The 21,407-nt window shown below is 32.7% G+C and overlaps 1 protein-coding gene across 1 annotated transcript; it reads right to left on the reverse strand.

Moving 5' to 3' along the window:
• Positions 1 to 10,936: 10,936 nt before the first annotated feature.
• On the reverse strand, positions 10,937 to 20,501 carry LOC145057962 (calcium-dependent protein kinase 24-like). Its single transcript, XM_079005875.1, has 8 exons — positions 19,895 to 20,501; positions 18,945 to 19,068; positions 18,718 to 18,861; positions 12,447 to 12,599; positions 12,256 to 12,371; positions 11,698 to 11,868; positions 11,394 to 11,627; positions 10,937 to 11,303 (listed from the first exon to the last, which is right to left on the reverse strand). Exons 1-8 carry the CDS (start codon positions 20,384 to 20,386, stop codon positions 11,142 to 11,144), a joined length of 1,596 nt encoding a protein of 531 aa, XP_078862001.1. The 5' UTR covers positions 20,387 to 20,501; the 3' UTR covers positions 10,937 to 11,141.
• Positions 20,502 to 21,407: the final 906 nt, after the last annotated feature.

Genomic DNA, 21,407 nt, shown 5'->3' on the forward strand with positions numbered 1-21,407 from the left:
CAGCGTCAGACTCGCCGAGTCGGGGCGAATGCACTCGGCGAGTTTAAGTGAAAATCAGTTTTTTTTTTTTTTTTTTTTTTTTTTTTTTTTTTTTTTTTTTTTTTTTTTTTTAAACTTAAACAAAAATTGAACAGAAATTAACTTTGCGTAAGATGACTCTTACACAAAGGGTCGATTGAATTAGAATTTAATGCTAATTTTAGAACCGTTCCCCGGCAACGGCGCCAAAAACTTGATGTGTGTAAAACTCACTTAGTTTTAATCCTACTTTAATTATCAAATAACACACAAAAGGCAGTGAACCTATCAATTGTGGTATAGCTAAATAAGCAGGGTATCGAACACAGGGAACGGCAAATTAAATTAAAAACTAATTCTATCTAAATTACTTTAGCAAATAAGGGTTTTTCTCTAGTTTTACAAGACTAGAAACTTATTAAACAAAACTAATGCAAGGCTAGAAAAGAACAAATTAACTAGATTCAATACTGGGAAAGAAACTTCTATTTAGTTCAACTCGGTTAACTTTATGGTTGCTTTTAAGGTAATAGTGCAATGGATTAATTCTTCCGTTGGTTACTGATTCAAGTGATTAAGTTGTGTTCACTACCCTAATCCTTAGCAAATAAACTAATTCAAACAGTGGCCAATTGCTTAACTTAATTATATTTACTAGATTAATTATTCGGGTTAAGTTAGACTTGCAATAGCTAATTAAATTGTTATTTTTAATTAACCTCTTGTTCAATAGTCATCTTACAAGCTTGCACATGAATTTACTCAATTTACTTATTAATCCTAGTTTCATATTCATTAATCCTAGACATATGATTTAGTGGTCACTTATCATATGAGGTCGATAATTAATAGATGTTCATGCTAATTAACTATCTTCCTATTAACAGAAAATAAATTATCATTCATACACAAGGTTCTTTAGCAAGCTAAAATAACAATTAATCACCAACTTAGAATTAATCCTACCAATCATTCAAACCATATTGTCAACTTTGTATCCCCAAACAGAAGTATAAAGAAATTAGTTCATAACTAAGGTGAATAACAGCAAACAAATAAGTTCAAGTTGCTTAATCATATTGACAAAACAAAAGAATTAAGTAGAATGATGAAATTACGCCTTAATTACTCCCGGAATTGGATTCTAGCTTCTTTGGTCAACTTCTAGGGTTCTTCTGGCTTTTTATTCGCAGCTTAACACCTCTGAAACTTCCCAGAATTCTCTTTATTCGCATTAAAGAGTTATCTTTATATATGCATACCGACTCGTCGAGTCATATGGCGACTCGTCGAGTCCCTCTCACATTAGTCGTATCCTGATAACTGTCTTGACTTTCGAATGCTTATCTCTCTGAATCCGCGACCGGACTCGTCGAGTCAAGAAATAACTCGACGAGTAGAAGCCTTATTTTGGCTGTTTTCTTTCTTCTTTCCACTCTTGAGCTCTCAACCGCTTCTCTTGCTTCCTTTCGCTTCCGAGCTTCATCTTTGGACTGAAAAACACAATTTAACACTTTTAAGTACCTTTTGTCCATAACATGCGATAATTTAGCCAATATATGAATAAAAAACTATACTAAATACACACTAAATATGCACATATCACCTGTACACCCAATGGGGTCTAGTAGAATAGGGGGTCTATCTCACGTAAGCTTTTCTTGCTCTCTTTATAGGTCATATGGAATATCATGGTTGGATCATGGTAGGAAAGATTCCAAGTGGGCTATAGGAATGGAAGTGATTGTAATACTACGGTTGGATCACAACATTCACATATGGAAAACCATTATTGGATCATGGTCGGAAAGACTGCAACTAGGTTGTAGCAATGGAATCGATTATGGATGGATCATAGCATTCACATATGGAAGACCATGGTTAGATCATGGCATGAAAGATTGTAGTTGGGTTGCAGCAACGAAAATGATTATAACACTATGGTTAGATAGTAGCATTCACATATGGAAGACCATGGTTGGATCATGGTAATAAGTACTATAGCTAGGTTGTAGCAACATAAGTGATTGTAAGACTATGGTTGGATCATATCATTAATATATGGAAGACCATGGTTGGATCATGGAAGGAAAGACTACAGATGAGCTGTAGCAACGGAAGTGATTGTAAGACTACAGTTAGATCATATAATTCATATGGGTTAAATTAGACTCGTCATTGTTTGATTAGTGTTCCATTGTTTAGACTTAAGGATTTTTAGGTTTGTGTTAATGTATAGGCTAGGTTAGCCTTTTCCCATTGGGATTTCGTTTGGAGTTCGTTATGCATTCGTGTGTACGGGCGTTAGTTTCAACAGTTATTCGTGGAATTCATTCTTTAGTCCATCTGTTGGACGGAGTAAGGTTGGTAAGGATCTCGGTCGGATCGGACCTGCAGACTTCCCAGTTGGCAAGTTTGACATATAGGATGTGCTATTCACCATGTTCTCGGGCATAACCTTGGAGCCTTTATGTTAAAGGTATGAGTTAGTTTATGTCAAGGTTGGTTAGATGCAATGTCCGGGCTATTATTTCAGCTTTGGATTAGATCTGTGAGTTTGTGGTTAGTACGAATGATGTTTGGGGGAGCCCCGCCTGTCTGGAAGTCGAGTGCTATCTAGAAGTTTTCGAATTGTGATAAGGGTTGGGTGCCTCAATGTTGTTTCATTGTGGAGGGTTGGTATTCATTCATCGTTGAGACCCATGGCTATCGTTGAAGATGGTCTCGGTCATAGGGTCAAAAATAGGTTGTCTGTTTAGGGTTTTGTTCTAGAGCTACAATGAATGAAAGTTTGAAGTTTGGAATTTTTGCTCGAGTATGGCTTATGTGCTTGATTTTGGAAATCCTGGTAATGGTTGTTTCAAATTTTGGTACTCGAAGTTGTACCGACTCGTGCAAAAGAGAATGGGCTTGGAAAAACCACGAGGGGTTTGGAGGGTTCTTTAAGAGTAATTTGTAACGTCGGATTTCAAGGAAGAAATGTAATTTAAGTTGAGCATAGTTTTAACATTCGTTTTTAGAGATGCCCTTTGTTAGTATAAAATGATAAATTTCATAATTCAAATCCTACGCTCGGCGTAGGAGAGCTACGATGAGTGTAGGGGAGCTACGTCTAGCGTACGTATGCCTACGTTAAGCGTAGCGCCATTGCTTGCACAAAACACTAGATTCCAGATTTATGCACTATTTAAGCATCTCTAAATTTTAGGGTTTCTAAGAATCATCGTCTATCTTCTAAATAACGAAACCATGGCCTCTGTTTCCCTCTCCATATCCTTTTGCTTGTTGTGGGTGCCATTTTAGGAGTGTTTAAGGAAGTTTATCATTATTTGGTGCTTGAGTGAATGTTTCTATAAGAGATCCAGCTTCTTGTGCATATTTTAGAACCTTTGTAAGTCATCAAGCTCCTAACTTTATAATTCACGCTTTCTAGATCTTTCATATTATGGTCTTGGAGTCCCTTTTTGAGGTTTTGGTTGGAGTTCAAGGAAGAACTCTAGACAAAGTTTGCAACTTTAACATTGTTGAATTTCCTTAGAGTGTTCTATCTTTTGGATTTGGAGTTTGGACTTGTTTTGGTGTCATGTATATGTTCAAGGTTCTACTTTCACCATTTTTACCTAGCGGGGTGTAGGACATGCATGATGCATGCATATCCATAAAGTTTTGGTTTTTATGAGTCATTTTTTAGTAGGGATGAAGGAATTCACCTATTTTGTCTTTTAGTACTATGCTAAGCATAGATGAGCTACAACGATCGAAGGTATGTCTACGCAAAGCATACCGCCAGATAGTTGACTTTTGACTATTTTGACTTTATGGTCAAACTTGATAGGATATGAGTTTTGGGCTAAGGATTAGATTCCGATTGTTAATATGTGGTACATGCTTGGGATTTCTCTAGTGTTGACTCGCGTTCAAGGCGTGTGGACTTTCAGCTGCATTCAGGTGAGTTTCTCACTATGCCACGTATGCCATTATATATCATTTGCATGTTAGGATAGAGGTATTGTTTGAGTACAAATATGTTAGTGATTGAGATAACTCCCTTGTATATATGTGTAGTATGGGACACTTAGTGTCATGGTATTCTAGACTGGTAGGGTCTTGCCTATTGGTCGTATGGTACTGTTAGTAGTTGCATTGGGGTAGGGTAACTAGGGTGGACCAGTTATTATGATTATGTTTGACTGACAAACGAAGGACTTAATTAAGAAGTGGTCAATGACAGGGTAGCTAGGAAGGCTACTTGCTATGGGTATGGACACACTAGTATTTTTCTATGTGTTTATGTTACATGATTATGTGATAGTGATAGTTTGGGTTCTATATAGTTTAATTCGGATAACCTGAGAACTCTTGGCCTAATGCCTGAGTGTAATGTTCTTTTCTAATTTTTCACTCTAAAGTGGGTCATCTGTTCGACTGTCTATCTGATCCCTAATTACATATGACTTCATGATATGATAGTAAAGATTGTGGTTGGATCTCAGTACTTATAGGAAATACTGTGGTTGGATCACAACACTGATAGGAAAGATTATGGTTGGACCACAACACAGATAGGAAAGATTGTGGTTGGATCACAACAACTGTATGAAAGACCAGGGTTCTGCCCGGGTAATGGAGTCAAGGTTGTGCACGTATACTCCCTAGAGTTGGGCCTGTTACGCATGATATATGTATATGAATATGGGATTTGATTGCTCGATGCTAGAGCCGAGATCTTGTGTGGATGCATTATATGCATGATGGAATATGTGGTATACCAGGGAACTTACTAAGCTTTACACTTATAGTTGTGGATTAAACATTTTGTAGGCAGTTGGTGAGAAGAGGTTGGCAAAATTGTACACACGCATCGAAGACATTCATTTCCATATTTTTATAAACTTAACTCTAACATTATATGGTTTTAATCAAATGAATGTTACTTGATGGATTTTGAAACAAAGGTTTTAATTGGTTATTATATTTTAAATATGAAAAGTTTCTTTGTAATTTTCGGGACGTTACAGTAATTTAAGATGTTCTTCAGTTATACGTTTTTCAGTCTGGAACACTTAATATTCGAGAAATGACTCGTAGCTAGAGGAGACACGTACCGATACCAGTATTATCAGGAAACTATCATGGAACGAGATAATGTAGTTTCTAATCATTTTATTATGTAATTATGCTTATGTAACATAATTGTGATTTCTGTAACATAGTCATTAAAAGGTTATTAAAACCTAACTCAGTTAGTAATGTACATAATACGGTGCAATTATGAAGTCAATGGTAAGTTGATGGTTGAATTACACGATGGAATTCTTCGTCCAGTTAACAAGGATTATAAACCCTAATTTACTAGACGATTAGAATTAAGTATTTTAGATAATAGCTTATAGGGTTTAAGCTTTTGGCAATTGTATTATATAAACATATGAGTTTAGTAACAAATGATTGCCAAATTCAGTTAGTGGTAAAATAAATGATAATTGTGGTAATTATTATGGTAATAAACTAGGATAAGTTCTAAGGAACTTGGTATGTTACCTGAATAGGTTTTGTCAAGGTGATAAGTTAGAAAGAAGTGTTGAGCTTGAGGCCACAAAATAGTTAATCTTCACTAACATGCTAGATGAGCACATGCATATTTTTTTGGTACATAGAAAAGTAATTGATGTTATGTGAAAATATGTAAGTAAGTCACTAGGTGTGACTATGCGTGATTATCTAATAATATTTTGATGCCAAAGGATTTCAAAATGTAAATTATTAGTTTTCCCTGAGTTATAAAAGGGGTATTTTGGAAAGAATAAGTATGTCAAATGTTTAAATGTTTTTCAAAAAAAGGAATTGTTAATAGTTTGACGAATTGGATAGATAGTATGTTGCACGATTGAGTAGTCGAGCTATTGTTAAGATCTACAACTATGTAATTGATGAATTAATATGTTTGGTAAAAAGCTATATGTGTGTATATGTATCAAAAGCTTAATAAAACGATGTATATGAAAAGGCATAAGTTGCTTCTATATGAGTGATGATATGTTGTACTCCAAGGACAAGTTATGATTATATTTAAGCTTTGCAAGTATTATTATGTGAATGTATGCCATAATCTTTGCAAGAAATTATATGTGAAAATGTCTTAAAATGTCTTCTATGTGCTTGAGGAAAGGTTGTACTCCAAGAGAGAGTACTAGGAAAATTATCATGAATGTTATATGAGCTTTGTGAAAAGTTATGGTCACAGGTCCCGAAACAGGGGACTCAATTACAGGTCCATGAGGGGATGTGGCGACAACTATTAGGATGGTACTTCTCATAGATAACAATTGTGACTTGCATAATAAGAGAACAACCTTATAATGATTTGTTCTCTGGTGGTTTTAAGGAGTTTGCGTTATGCTAAATAGGGGTATCAAAACCCAATATGTTTTAGAATATCATTTTAAGCTAGCTATGTGCTAGAAATATTAAAATAACTTTGTTCTAGTTATTGTTTGTAAATTTCCATGTGTAGAGTTATTATGACTTGCTAGATGAATATAAGGTTTTAAACTTGTAATGAATTATGTTACTAGGTCAAAATCCATGTAGCTCACGAGTCTTCAAACTTACTTGTTTTTTGCTATGTACTCATGTATGGAAATTGAAGTCAGAATGCACTGCTAGAAATGACTCTGATGGAATCAGAAAAGATTAAATAATCCTTTTTTACTATTATTGTTGGTATTGGTTTGTAACAACAAAAGTTGTGAACTTTGACGAAGAATTTGAATGTTTTTGTAAACTCGCATTTTCATTATTATGAAATGGTGTTTTAAAAGTAAGGTGTTACATATGGACTCCCTATATACGTGTTAGGAAAAATAACTAGTAATTAACCAATGAAGGGAATATATTTCCATGTATATGTTAACGTAATGGCTAATAGTTAACCATATATAAGTATGGATTCTCTATACGTAATAGAGTAATAAGCTTGTAGTTGACCAACAAGGGGATTTAGACTCTCCATATGTGACAACACAAGCTATGAATTTAAGTTTTTTTAATGGGTTCATGAATTGTTTAAGTTTATGATTATCTTAAGCATTATGTATCAGATTATTCCAGCTAGGTATAAACCCATGTATCTCACAAGTATTTTGACTTATGTGTTTTTCTTAAATGTACTTAGCATTCAGGTTTAGGAGTTACATGCTAGAAGCTCATATGCTAGTGAAGACAGTTGTTACATGTAGCTCAAGAGTTGTGTCATATAATCTTTTTCCTTAAATATGAGTATTGAAATTATTGTTGTAACACCAAAAGTTTGTAAACTCTGATAAAGATTTTAATGGTTTTTGTAAAACCATATTTTCATCGTGATTATATGTCATAATAAGCATACAATCATAATATTTTATTGATTTTAAAAGCATGGTTGCTAGACTTTGCTTTGTCAAGATGGGTTGAAGTGTAGAGCGATTTACTTGGATATATCTAGGTTCAAGTGTTCATATCAGTAAATTTGTCTAGAACAAGTTGTGAAAGTGGTTGAGCAACAATCCTTTTTAGATCACATACTTTTTCATTCATTAATGAACTGAATTGTTTTATGAAAACCTACATTGCTCCTTGAAGAGTAACATGGGGTTGACTTGAGTATGTTCTTTATGCTGTTTTTATATGAGTTTGCACTGTGATGTATCAATGTTGCAATATTCTAACAACATACACAATCTTAACCAAGTTGAAAAAGTCCTAAATGATGGCAATTTGACTAGCTGAAAGGAATTTTTGGACATTGTGTTTGGATTGAGGACCCTGACAGAACCCCTAACATCGCAATGATATGGATTATTTTGATGCCATTTTTTTGTATTAAATTACGATATAGAATATAAAATTAATGTAGAAAAGTTATGGGGAAAATTGAGACACAAATATAAATACAAGTAGGGATCATCATATGCCCCATTCGACCGGAAAAGAAATGGAATCGGACCCAGAAAGAATCGGATATTTATATTAGTGAGCCGGTTTTCGGATTTTGTTTTTACCAATAATTAGGTTTCGGGTTTGGAACGGACCGGACTGAAAAACCAAAGGTTAATTCTTTATATATATATATATATATATATATATATATATATATATATATATATATATATATAAACCACATTGATATTTTTGTGACAATTTTTTTTAAAACTAAACATGCAATTTTTAAAAACCAAACCGATCAAAATTGTAATTTAATATATATATATATATATATATATATATATATATATATATATATATATATATATATATATATATATATATATATATAATAAAACCACATTGATATTTTTGTGACAATTTTCTTTTAAAAACTAAACAGACAATTTTTAAAAACCAAACCGACCAAACTTATAATTTACTCTAAATATTAATTTTTATAAAACCAAATTAGATAAATAGTATCCACGTTTTACAAAAAGTCATGTATTTAGTCTCTAATATTTGTTTTTTGGGTGAAGATGGTGTATATGTGATTTTAAATTCTTGCGATTGGTCCTTATGGTTTTGTAGCCGGAACCAGACAGTGTCGGACCCAATACACTCTAAACCAGCCTGGTTTTTGGGTAAGATAATTCACGATTTCTGGTCTTCGGGTTTTCGGTCTTAGGGTCGGTTCGGTCCGGATCCAACCCAGGGGTGGATGCAAGAATATATACTAGGTGTTGCCGAGGTTGAAATAGGAGTTGCCGGTCTAGGAAAAATAGGTAAAAAAATCAAAAAAATTTCTACTCGTATAGAAAAAATAGGTGTTGTCGGTATCAAACCGAGACACCTACTAAAACCGCCAATGGTCCAACCCATTGCTCATCCCTAAATATAATAGTCGTGAATACAAAATTTTGCATTCAAGATCACGAAGTATGAAAGTTGTGAACACAAAATATGCCGATAATACAAATATTAGACAATTATTTTATTATTATTATTATTATTATTATTATTAGTATTATTATTTGTATTTGGTGGAAGCAAACCCATCCGGCCTTAGTTATACTCGTATTAAAGGGTAAAACATCAAAAAGAGCAAAAAAAAAAAACCCTGAAACTACCATGTAAATATAACTAGGGTGACGATCCTAACTCGAACCTACCGATTCAATCCGAAGCCAACATAATAATCATGTTGGGTTGAAATTTCGAACTGATTTAGTTAAATGGGTCAACACGTTTAACCCGTTAATTAAATGGATTGGGTTATGGTTGAAACTCTTAACCCGTTTACAACCTGCTAACACATTTAATATTTTTAAATGTTTTTTATTTTTATAATTTTATTATTTAGTTGATTTGTGTTTATGTTATAGGCTTATAAACTTATTGTAGTATTATTTTCAAACCTGAACAATTATTATATCTTTTAAATTGTATGTAATTTTATTTAATGGATTATTTGATATTTAAGAGGTTTTTTGTGAAAATTTAAACAGATCAACCCATGTTTAACCTGTTTAGTAAATATATTAGGTTGGAAAAATAATAAACAAGTCAATCCGATTTCAATCAATTTACTATACAGGTTAGGTTGGATTGGAAACTTTCAACCCGTTTATTTAAACAAGTCGGTTGGATAGAAATTTTCAACCCATTTAATTAAACATTTCAACCCATTTATGATCCAACCTAATACACTGCCTTTATGAATATTTTTTTCTTTTTCCAAAAGTCACAAAAAAACAATAAAAGATAATAATGGCATGGGTCAAAGCCTTTAAGGATGGAGACCATTTCTTCCTCAATTGTTCTTTTTTTTTAACTGGTCTTAAACTGAACCGTGGTTTAAAGGATATCTTGACCTATAATGGAATTTTTTGTTGTTGTTCCTTTTGTTTGTAGTAAGTTCGTTTTTTATTTTCTATTTCAAAATCACAAGAAAAAACACAAGGGGTATGTTCTATACGAAGCTTTTGGGAACATTTAACATTTACTCTTTAGAAAAACGCTCGGAAAAAAAACAAAAAATATTGTTCGCCAGTACAAGTTTTTAGCTTGTATTTTAAACAAAAAATTCATAATCTAAAAAATACTTCAACATTTAACAAAAACCTCATATCTATTTTAACAAATTTACAAGATTACCCTACAAATATAAGTTGTATATTTACTTGATTAAACAGTGTTCTTTTTATGTAATTTACATATTCAGAAGCTTCCAATTATTTTACCAAATATACATATACAAATAAATGTTATAACTTCAACTTTTCAGGTTCCAGCTACCAACTACCGACCACTAGCTAGTGGCTACCGACTATCAGTTTTTAGCTTTCAACTAGTTTTGTCAAACAATCTAAATACTTTTTCACCTAATTGATTTTCTATTTTTATTTACCTTGTTTATTTAAAGAAATTACACAACCAAACAAAAAAACACTTACTTTGATTAATAATATCCACTTATTCAATTTTATATTTATCTATATAAACAAAAAAGAGTTTGTAGTGTAACTCAATCTTCTCATCATGATAAATGTCAATTGAGGGCAACCTTATCCACTAATTAATTGTTTACGATTGACATGATATGGTGGGTGTTTATTTATCAATATTATACCATTGAATAATAAAACTGATAATATGAAAATTGGATAAGGAAATGACTACATCTCTTTCGCATTATAGTTTTAGATAATAAGAATAAGAAATTAATTATATAAGCAGTTGGTAAAACGGTGCTTTCATATACAATACTTAACACATTTTTTTATTATAACCAATGTAAAATTATTCTTTTCAAATGGATGTGATTTCATGCTTTGAAACGGCATGATGCTATGCATATGACATAATCTTGTTTCTTTCAAATTTTTTCTTTTTCTTTTTCCTTTTTTTTAGCTATTTGTTAGAATATATAGTTTTCTTAACCACCCCAACTTGCTCTTAACTTTCATGTTTGAAGTCTTAGGCTCGATACACACTACACATCATAAGATTTCCCGAATCTATGTTACTATGGAAAAAACTTGTAAGCTGTAATTCAGGAGATGACAGTTACATGATTAATTAACTCATTCTAAATCATTTTCTACGTAACCAAAATGTACTACTTCACATAACAAATTAAAGACATCGATCATAGATCAGCTTATTTCAATATCCTCTTCCTCTTCGATTGTTTCACCTTTGAACATTTTGACGCTAATTGCATTTAACATCACTCTTGAATACTGTCGAGATGCCATCTTCCAGTCCATCCCTGTCGTCATCATCGCTGCAAACTCCGGGTAACTGATCCTACCATCCTACAAATCATTCATAATGGAATCAATACATTTCCAGGTTACTTTCAGTATTGTACATAGAATATGTTGTTCTCTCAATCGTTAAATTACCTTATCAAGGTCGGCATCATGTATGATATCATGGACAAGCTTTTCGTTGTATGAATTTTGGTGTTCTTCAAACAAAGAGTCTCGTAACTCATCATACTCAATGTACCCATTGTTGTCCTTGTCAAAATGGTGGAATGCTTGGCGTAGATGATCATCATTGCTGATCCGTTTCAAGTGAACTGCAACTATCATAAACTCCTCACAATTCAGGACCCCATTTTCATCAAGATCAGCCTTCAATCAAGTATGAGGATTGTAAGCTATACGACTTTGGTGAATTATATGAATCAAAAGTGGTACTTACAGCTTCCATTAGCATCTGAACATCAGGATCAGCAAGCGGTTGTTCTCCAATCGTACACAAACCATCTTTAAGCTCTTCGAAGGTGAGTGATCCATTCTTGTCCTTGTCCATATCATCAAACATTTGTTTTAATCCATGTACTTGTTCATCTGGCAAGTTTTCTGCTACCACCTGAGTTCAAACCCTAAAAAGGTCAAACACTTTGACTTTTTATGATAACAAGGATGTCATTTGTTATTCACTTATTTTGTATTGTATCCAAAATAACAACATATTTATAGTTTTTCCATAGTTCAATACTAATAAGATGTAATTTATTTTGACCCATAATAACAAGACACTTATTTTTTTTTTTTTTAATTTTAACTATAATATAGCAATTAAGCAGTTTACAAGTTGCTACTATCATAACAAAATATAAGTAGCTTATTATCATATGTAAAGAATATAAATATTTTATTATCATGGGTAAAACTAAAATACAATATTGATAGGAAAAGTAAATTATGTTGCTATTTTTTGAAAATTTTCCAATGAAAAATAAGTAAAAGAACTTACCCTAATTACTTTCCTTTTGAATTTGTTCATCAAAGAGAATTGTTGAATTCTTGCTCGTACGTGTTCTCCCAAAGGAATGTTGGGAACCTTGTGGGCATTTTGAATCCATTTGTTTTCTATGATCACATAACAAGGTCGTATTACTAGTTTCCGCAGTTGAATGTACAATATAATAAGCATGAAGTACATACCGAGGACCTCTTCCACAGTGAGCCGATCATATGGATTTTGGTCGAGCATGCCCCTTATGATGTTTATGGCATCTTCGGAGACCCTTGGCCAAGGGTCCCTTTCAAAGTTTATGTCACCCTTGATTATTGCTTGTGCAATTCCTTCTTCGGTCTCTGTAACAAGTAACTTTCTATATGTTCAATTTACAGATAACAATAATCTACCCAATAAGTTTATTTATTTCAATTATAAAACCTCAAATGATGCTCACTCGTATATGGAATCTAATTTCTTCACACTGAATTCGGCGAGATATATAGGCTCTAGACATGTAAATGGTGGTCAAAACATAAATTTATAGGTTTTTATTAATATACTAGTTGTGAGACCCGTATGTTATACGGGTTGAATAAAACAAAAAAAATTAAATATGAAGGTTTAAACCAAAATTTATTTAAATTTAAAGTTTAAAATTTAAAATTTGAATTTAAAATGAAACATATTCAATAATATGAGTTGTAATATTGTAATTTAATTATTATTTTCAAATAAAACAATTAATAATTGAGGTTTAAATATGATGTGTTAATTAAAAAAAGATAAACAATGAGAAAATAACACATGGAAAAAACATTTATTCAAAAATACCAAAAAATGACATGTGTCCAAGTTAATGAGAGAGTGACATGTGGCAAAATTATTTTCATTTATTATGGAAGATAAATGGTGGTCAAAACATAAACATAATTGTTTCATTTATTCTAAATCTTTTCACTCGCAATTGAATTTTACAACCATGTAATACCTTCTTCCATCATTAATTTTTCATATATAATACAAGTTTTAGTTCCTTTTGGATTTTCTCACGAGGGTTCCTACACAATTACTGCGTCCTAGTTTGTTCTAATGATTCTATTATTCATCATATTCAATAATAACAAGTGCATAAAGTTAATCCATTTTCTCTTAACACATATAAAGGCTTTAATCGATTTCTCTCTTGCTAAACCCGCCTGCCTAAATCAATTTTCCCCTTAGAACTTTTAAGATGCAATTAAAATCCAAAACTTACAAAACCTTAAAGTGACTTCCCTCGTAATTAGAGGTGTAAGTGAGACAATCCAACTCACGAGAAACTCGAGAACGACTCGGAAAATACTCAAAATCGACTCGACCTTAATCGAGCCGAGTTCGAGCTCGAGCTACTCGAGTACCTTATCGAGCCGAGCTCGAGTATAAAAATACTCAGCTTGTAAGGCTCGCGAGCTTAGTGTAATTTACATATATGTCATTTATTTATAATTGTGCATTTATAACATATATGTCATTTCTGTATAATTATTCATTTATGACATATATGGTTGATGTTATATTGATATTAGGTGATTAATAGTGGGTTTTTTTGGTAGATTGGACATTTACATGTGGAATGTTTAATATTTCTTACTCAATTTAGTGATTTTGATTTTTTTAAATATTAGTCGAGCTGAGCCGAGCTGAGCTCGAGACTGTCAAGTATTTAACGAGCCCGAGCTCGAGTATTTTAGTCGTGTCCCTCACAGATTCATGTAATCATTTCTGGAATTGCCAGGTCTATTTACACCCCTATTCGTAATCATGTAAAAGGTTGTAATTGAGTTCTATTATGGCTTCTATGAAGAATGATATTCCACCACCAATCATGATAACGTGTTTTATTTAGGTCAAGTGAAGATGAGAGCATTATTGAATCAAACTGATATAGATGATGCACTAGATACTTTTGGAAGCAAAATACATACATATTGTACTGAAGAAGTGAAGAAGAAAAGATGCAAAGCCTTGCCTAAGTCTAACTCCATCTTCGCAACAATATCCTATAGGAAGTTTTAAAGAAAAGAACGTTACACTTTGCACGAAGAAAGATCTTAGTAGTAAAAGGAATTTAAAGAAAAAAGTTGTTTCCACATTAACTTTAAGATGGAGGAAACTTGCTCAACCATCTATCAACTTAAAAGAGATTGTGTCTGATTTGGTTACCCTTAAAGACAAGTACAACAAAAAAGATTTGGGTTTGATTCTTTTATGCTCACTTCCAAGATAATATATTCAAATTTTAAAGGTACTATCATCTACAATCATGATAATCTTACTTTTAGTAAAGTTTATGAAGCCTTACACACCAAGGAAAAGATGAAGGGGGTGGTATCTTCTGATGGTCCCAACAATCTCTAAGCCGAGGGTTTATCCATTTGAGGAACTTCAAAGAAAAAAGGTTCCCCAAACAAGAAATGTGAATTGATTTCTAAGGGTAAAGGCAAGACTTATAGACATTGAAAGAAAGACAAACTTGAAATATGTGAATGCTACAAGCATCATAATAAAGAAAGTATAAAAGACTTAAATAAATCACAAGGTAAAGAAGATGATAATTCTATAAATTGTGCATGTGACAACAGTTTTGTAGGTCTGTGTGGTTGTTGTTGGGTGTGCAAAATGAACATGGAATTCATTCTTGACTCAAATTTCACTTACCATATGTGTCCTCACAAATATTTGTTCACTAGATTTGAACCAATTCACAGCTCTAGTTTAGTTCTCGTCTTCAATGATTCCCAATGCAAGATGGAAGATATCGACATTACCCAAATCAAGTTGTTCGATGACACTATTGAAACTTCATTCGATAGTAATTGCATTCCCAATATAAAGAGGAATCTCATCTCTTTAAGTGTCTATGGCAATAAGGGTTACACGTATGTGAAGATGGTGTTTTAAATATAAAAAAAAGTTCCCTAGTTGTGAAAAAAGTTTATATGAGGAAGTCTAATATACTCTACTATGTATGAGGCGCTATAATTATATGTTATATTATAGGTTCTTACATTCTTATGATTTCGATCTTATCTCCTCATACTATACTTGTAAAATCGATCAAATCAGGTGATGTAAAGATATGACATTATCGATGCGGCCACATGTGTGAGTGAGCTTTAACTCATTTAAATGGTATAGTATCCTTGAAGTATATAACAAATAAAACTTTAAATTATGCAAGAACTACATTGTTCACACCACCAAAGACATTCTTGATTATGTCCACTAAAACTTATGGGACCGTCTCAGAACAAATTGTGTGAGGTGCTAGCTATATTATGACAATTATCAATTATTTTTCAAAGGGAATGCGTCCACCTTAAATGATTGAAATTGTTGAGCATCAGCGCTACCGGTTGATCAAAAACCAATTGGTGTTAGAAAGGTCGTAACCTTACCCATATAGCACATTCAATCCTCCAAGACCAGACATTCGATTACTGTACTCCAGGCCATCGTGCGAGGTCTTGGTTGATGCCATTTCTGACCCCCAACTACCCCCCCCCCCCTCCGCTTTAGAAATTACTCTTTGAGAGAATCGAACCCTCACCACTGGCTCTGATACCACTTGTTGAGCATCAACACTACCTGTTGATCTAAAACCAAATGATGTTAGAAAGGGCGCAACCTTACCCATATAGCGCATTCAACCCTCCAGGACTAGGCATTCGATTACGACACTCCAGGCCATCGTGCGAGGACTTGTTCGATGCCATTTCTGACCCCCAGTAGAAATATTATGATTAAAATGTAAATCGAGAATTAAAGAATCTTTGTATTGATAATGGTATGGAGTTTTATTCAAAAGATTTTGATTCATATTAAAAAACCAAAGACATCATCATACACTACATTGTTCTTTATATTCATCAACAAGATGGTGTAGCCAAAGACATGAACATGAACATTATCTCAAAACCTATTGAATGTTATATGACTCAAATCTATTTCATCAATTATAGGTTGAGGCACGCTCTACAATGTGTTATCTCAATGATATATCTTTATGTATACCCTTTAAAAAATGAATCTAATTAAAGTATGGTCCGGTTCACCTACATATTACTTGAAGTTGAGGATTTTTTTGGTACACGACCTATACTCATGTCGACAATGGGAAACCAAAACCAAGAGCCATAAAACGTATCATCCTCAGTTATAAATTTGGTGTCAGTGGTTAGAAGTTATTGGATCCTGAATCAAGGAAGGTCGTGATCAACAAAAACATTGTCAATCCATTATGTTTTATTATGATCCTAACCCGATCAATTTAGAGATGTTAGAAGTCTTTGTTGAGACTTATCTTGCATTGTGAGAAAGTGAAAGTGTTGTATTCCTTATAAAGAATAAAGAATTCCATGTTCCATAAGAAAGAATGAAGCATACTGAGATTAGACATCATCATATTAGAGATGTTACTGCCTAAGGCAATACCAAGTCAAGTAAGATCAACTCTAGTCACATCCTCACTAATATGATGACAAATCCAGTTTTGCTATCCTGGTTTGAAATTTTCTTGAGCTTTGTTGGTAGTTATGTTTAGTCCTTAATTCTTTTTTTACTACTTGCATAATTCAAATTTATGAAAGTTTAGAGTTTCTCTATTAGATATGGACTTCTTCTTAAAGTGAAGTTTGTTCCATGCTGATTTAAATCCCTATACATGGGCTATTTGGTTATGTGGTTCCAAGTTTACTAGTTTTTAGAAAGGTTTACTTTTAGTTAGGTGTTTAGATGTTATTATAGTCCTTTTTAGGAGGCCTATTAACATATCATATAGACTACTGGTTCAGTTTTTCTAAACATCCTAACCTATACCATCGGATTTTGCAACAATGCAACACCTTGTTTCTTTATTGATTCTTCATAATCCAATACTATAATTTCATGTGGATTTTCATACACTGATTTCCTGCTTATATTTTTTTATGGTTTATTATTTATTGCTTATGGTTTTCATCATATTCTATAACATAAGGTACTAGGGTGGTGAAGTGTAAACAAATGCAGTAGTTGTTTCAAAATTAAATTGAATATACAAAGGTCCATAATATAGTTAACAATTACAAATATTTTTATATACTAACAATAATGAACCTTAATCCAAAACTGATGTTGTAGTAAACGTACATCCTAAAATAGAAGAAAGGCATATAGATTTTCATAATTTCTCAAAAGTGGTTATGGGATAATTCCAAGTAAGAATTATAAACACTTATTATTGAAGACATCCTAGTGTAATGTTTGTTGAGAAAAGTTTTCGGTCTAAATATAAGTATCAACTTCCTTATAATAAGGAGCTTGTGATTTAATGTTCTTGTGTTGGTCGTAACACTGATAAGTGAAGGCATCTAGATGTGCTGATTTTTTAGTGATTTTAGTGTTACATGGCCATTTAGTGTAATTAGAAATTATACAAGTGCTAACGGGTACTCAAACAATGATCTAAAACAAGTTAGATGGTGTGGAGTTCACACTTGTATAAGCTATTTTTGATTCTGAACACAACGCATGTTGGGGTTCAAGGGGGCACGTTCTTTTGCAATATTATAAGGGAGCTCCCCTATGGTTTGGGCAAGAGAAATGAGTTGTGAGGCAGTACAACTAGATACCCATATTATCTTCGTCATCCAAACTGCCTCAAACAACTCAAGTTGTCATAGGCAACCCAATATATGATTAACTTTCCCAAACAACTCAATTTTCCTAAAAGTTTTTCAAAAAAATACAAATAAAAGGTGTTAAATCCTTATTTCATTAGTCCGTAATATATTGAGTATATATAGAAAAATATAGATATTTCTCTTGTGTGTTTGAATCTAAAAGTGTATTTAGTGGATTCTCTCCTACTGAATTATGTGATACCTTGATATATAGTAGAAATATCTGTTAAGGAAAGTGAACTACAAGTAATCCAACAAATATCAATGAACCATACTCGATTAGCAAAACCAAATCTCTTTTCTTTCCCAATTTTTGATAACATTTACCCTTCTACCATAAATCCAATTTATGGATGTAGAAACTTTATATCAGTTTTATATAGTTAGTTGTCTACTATCTAAAGATGTCTATAGGTTTGGAACACTAGCAAGTTTATATCAATATTCAGTTAGTGAATTTAAATTTTAGCATTTAATTGAAGGGCATAATAAGCACTAATAGTTTTCCACATCACTTTGGCCCGATCGAATAACAATCATTTTGTTGTTTTCATAGTCTAAATGTAACATTTTTGCTTAGTTCATTCACATTTGTAACATCTTTGGGACCAAACTTTGTTCTAGCAGTTAAGGTAATGTTAGATTGGTGGCCTTTCATCAAATGTTGAGGGTACAAGTCTAGCTTGAGACAAAATGTAGATTTTGAAGTAGAGTTTTGTGTGTGAGAGTTAGCCATTCAAACAACATATTTGCAATCATATGGCATGCGTACCTGCCCAAAATGGGGGAACTCCACAAAGCAAGATGTACAGAATGACACCGGCGCTCCATACGTCGATTTCTTCCCCATAATTTCGTTTGAGTACTTCCGGCGCCATATAATATGGGCTTCCAACGACTTCTCTAAACCTTTGGCCTACAACAAATTAGTATAAATAAGCAATAATAACGAAATATACAAACCATTAACCATTGATACATATGAAGTCAAGGGCATACCGTGCTCGAAGGATACAGAGAGACCAAAGTCGATTGCTTTTAGAGATGCATTTTCTCCTTTGTGAGCGTACAAGAAATTTTCGGGTTTCAAATCACGATGCATTACTCCATGTGTGTGACACACCTTCACAAATATATTTAATAATCATAAAATATTAACAGAAATATATATATATATATATATATATATATATATATATATATATATATATATATATATATATATATATATATATATATATGATTAACAATGAACGTCAATCCGATAACATATGTATGTAAATATAAAATTACTTATACATATAACTTTTGTCGTACATTAAATTATAAAAGAACATGTAAGAAAGAACACCCAAACATGTTGGAATTTTCATTCTTGAAGCACTCATACAAAATTCAAGCTAGATTTTTGATATTAGGTTCTTAAATAAAACCCTAACAAAATTAAACGAAGCTTGAGTTATATTCTTGCAAAACACATCAAGAGTTCAAGATATCTGTATTTCTTTCTTATAACAAAAACCCTAACCTAAAAAAGTTGACATATTTATGTTGATAAAGAATTCAAGATGAGAAATTCTATACGTATCCTAAGATTATGGTTTTCGTTATAAGTAGTAGCGCCCATTCAAGATTTTTGCTTGCATAACGTTCTTAAACAAAACTCTTAATTAAGCATGTTTAAACTTTTTATTGGCAATTCTCAAGAAATCAAGATTTATCGGGGGGGTTAAAACCTCGAGTTCGTTCAAACCACAAAAAGTAATAGCCTCCATCAAATATACCCTTCTTTTTCTGACCAAATCAAAAACTATCATCATTTTTTTTATCATCAATATTAGTTTAACAACATGCCAGAAACTCACAGATTTCCTTCTTTTACATTGCATAAAGACGACACATTGTTTAAAAAAATGCAAAATATTCATAACGAGAATGAAGTTAATAACCTGAACAACTTCAAGAATGGTCTTAATTACAACAGCAGCGGCTCGTTCCGTGTAATGACCTTTAGTAACGATACGATCAAATAGTTCACCACCTTCACAGAGCTCCATGAGTAAATATATTGCATCTTTATCTTCATAAACATCTTTGTAGCTGACGATGTTAGGGTGCACAGGCATATGCCTCATGATCGTCACCTCTCTCCTCACATCCTCCACATCAATCTCCGCTATCAGCCTGCTTTTGGACATCTTTTTGCATGCCACTTTCTCTCCTGTTTCGATATTTTGACATTGGTATGTCACCCCAAACTCACCCCTCCCGAGCTCTTTCCCAAACTTGTAATGCTTGAAAATGTCGCCCCCAGCAGAGTCTTTGAGGACGCGAGCCGGGCGTACGAATTTTGGGGTTTTGGTCTCTTGTCGTGTGATTGGTTGGACAAGGCTGGATTTCCTTAAGTAACTTGTATTGGCAACAGATATGCAACCCCCCATGGATGATCGTTTTTATGTTGCATTTACGGTTTGAATGATGAATGGGGGGTGCAAGTAAGAACTTGCAAAGATTGGAGATTTTGAAAAGATATTACAAATTACAATGGAGGGATGAAAACCCTAATTTTGTGATGAAATTTTGGATTTGATGGTGGTTCAAATGTTGGTTCTTTTTGTGGTTCGTTTGCATCAACAAATCTCAAGTTGCGTAATTTCTTGTGGTTAAAAAAAAGGAGTAGTTCCGTGATTTAAGTTTTTTTTCTTAATGTGGGATTAAATGAAATGTATTTATAAGATCTGCAATAGTAATTAATGTAAATACAAACATCCTAATATAAAGATATTATTAGAGTTTAAATCGAAGATAAGACCGATTTGAGTTTTGGTTCAAACCAGGTTTTTTAGCCCGCGCCTTGCGGCGGGAGTTTATACGATATTTTTTACGATAATATAATATGTTCTTTTGATATTAAGTTTCATACTATTTATGAGATTTTTTATAATGTTGGGTGAACATGTATAATGGAATCATTTGAGTTATGTTATGTGTTTGCCACAACTTAATTCTCGTAAAACAAAAGCACATAACACTAAACCCATCAAATTTATACATTAAAAAAACAAAGATATTTAACTTTCAAAATACCTTGATAAGATCGTTAAGCCAATGCTCGCGAATGGCCATATTCCTTGTCTACAACTTTCTAAATAATATGAAATAATAACATTAACATCCAAAAAAAAGCTAGAATATTTGTTCCTCCCTTCAACTTTGCTCCGGTATATTTTCGGGCTTCACGTATGGGAAAAAAATAATTAAAAAAATAAGAGAAATGAAAGTAAGATGCAATTTAAAATTAATGTGTGAGAGGAGGGGGGTTATCCTTGATGTTTATGTTTTCCTTTTACATCCCTAAGTGGGGTATCTTTTTTTTCAAATATTTTTTATTTACCATTACACACAAATACCTTTACCGTACTTTATCTCAAGACTTCTATAAAAATATGTTTAATCGAGTTG

The sequence above is a fragment of the Lactuca serriola genome, chromosome 6, assembly GCF_051521515.1.
Source record: "Lactuca serriola cultivar US96UC23 chromosome 6, Lser_US96UC23_V15, whole genome shotgun sequence".
Taxonomy (NCBI): Eukaryota; Viridiplantae; Streptophyta; class Magnoliopsida; order Asterales; family Asteraceae; genus Lactuca; species Lactuca serriola.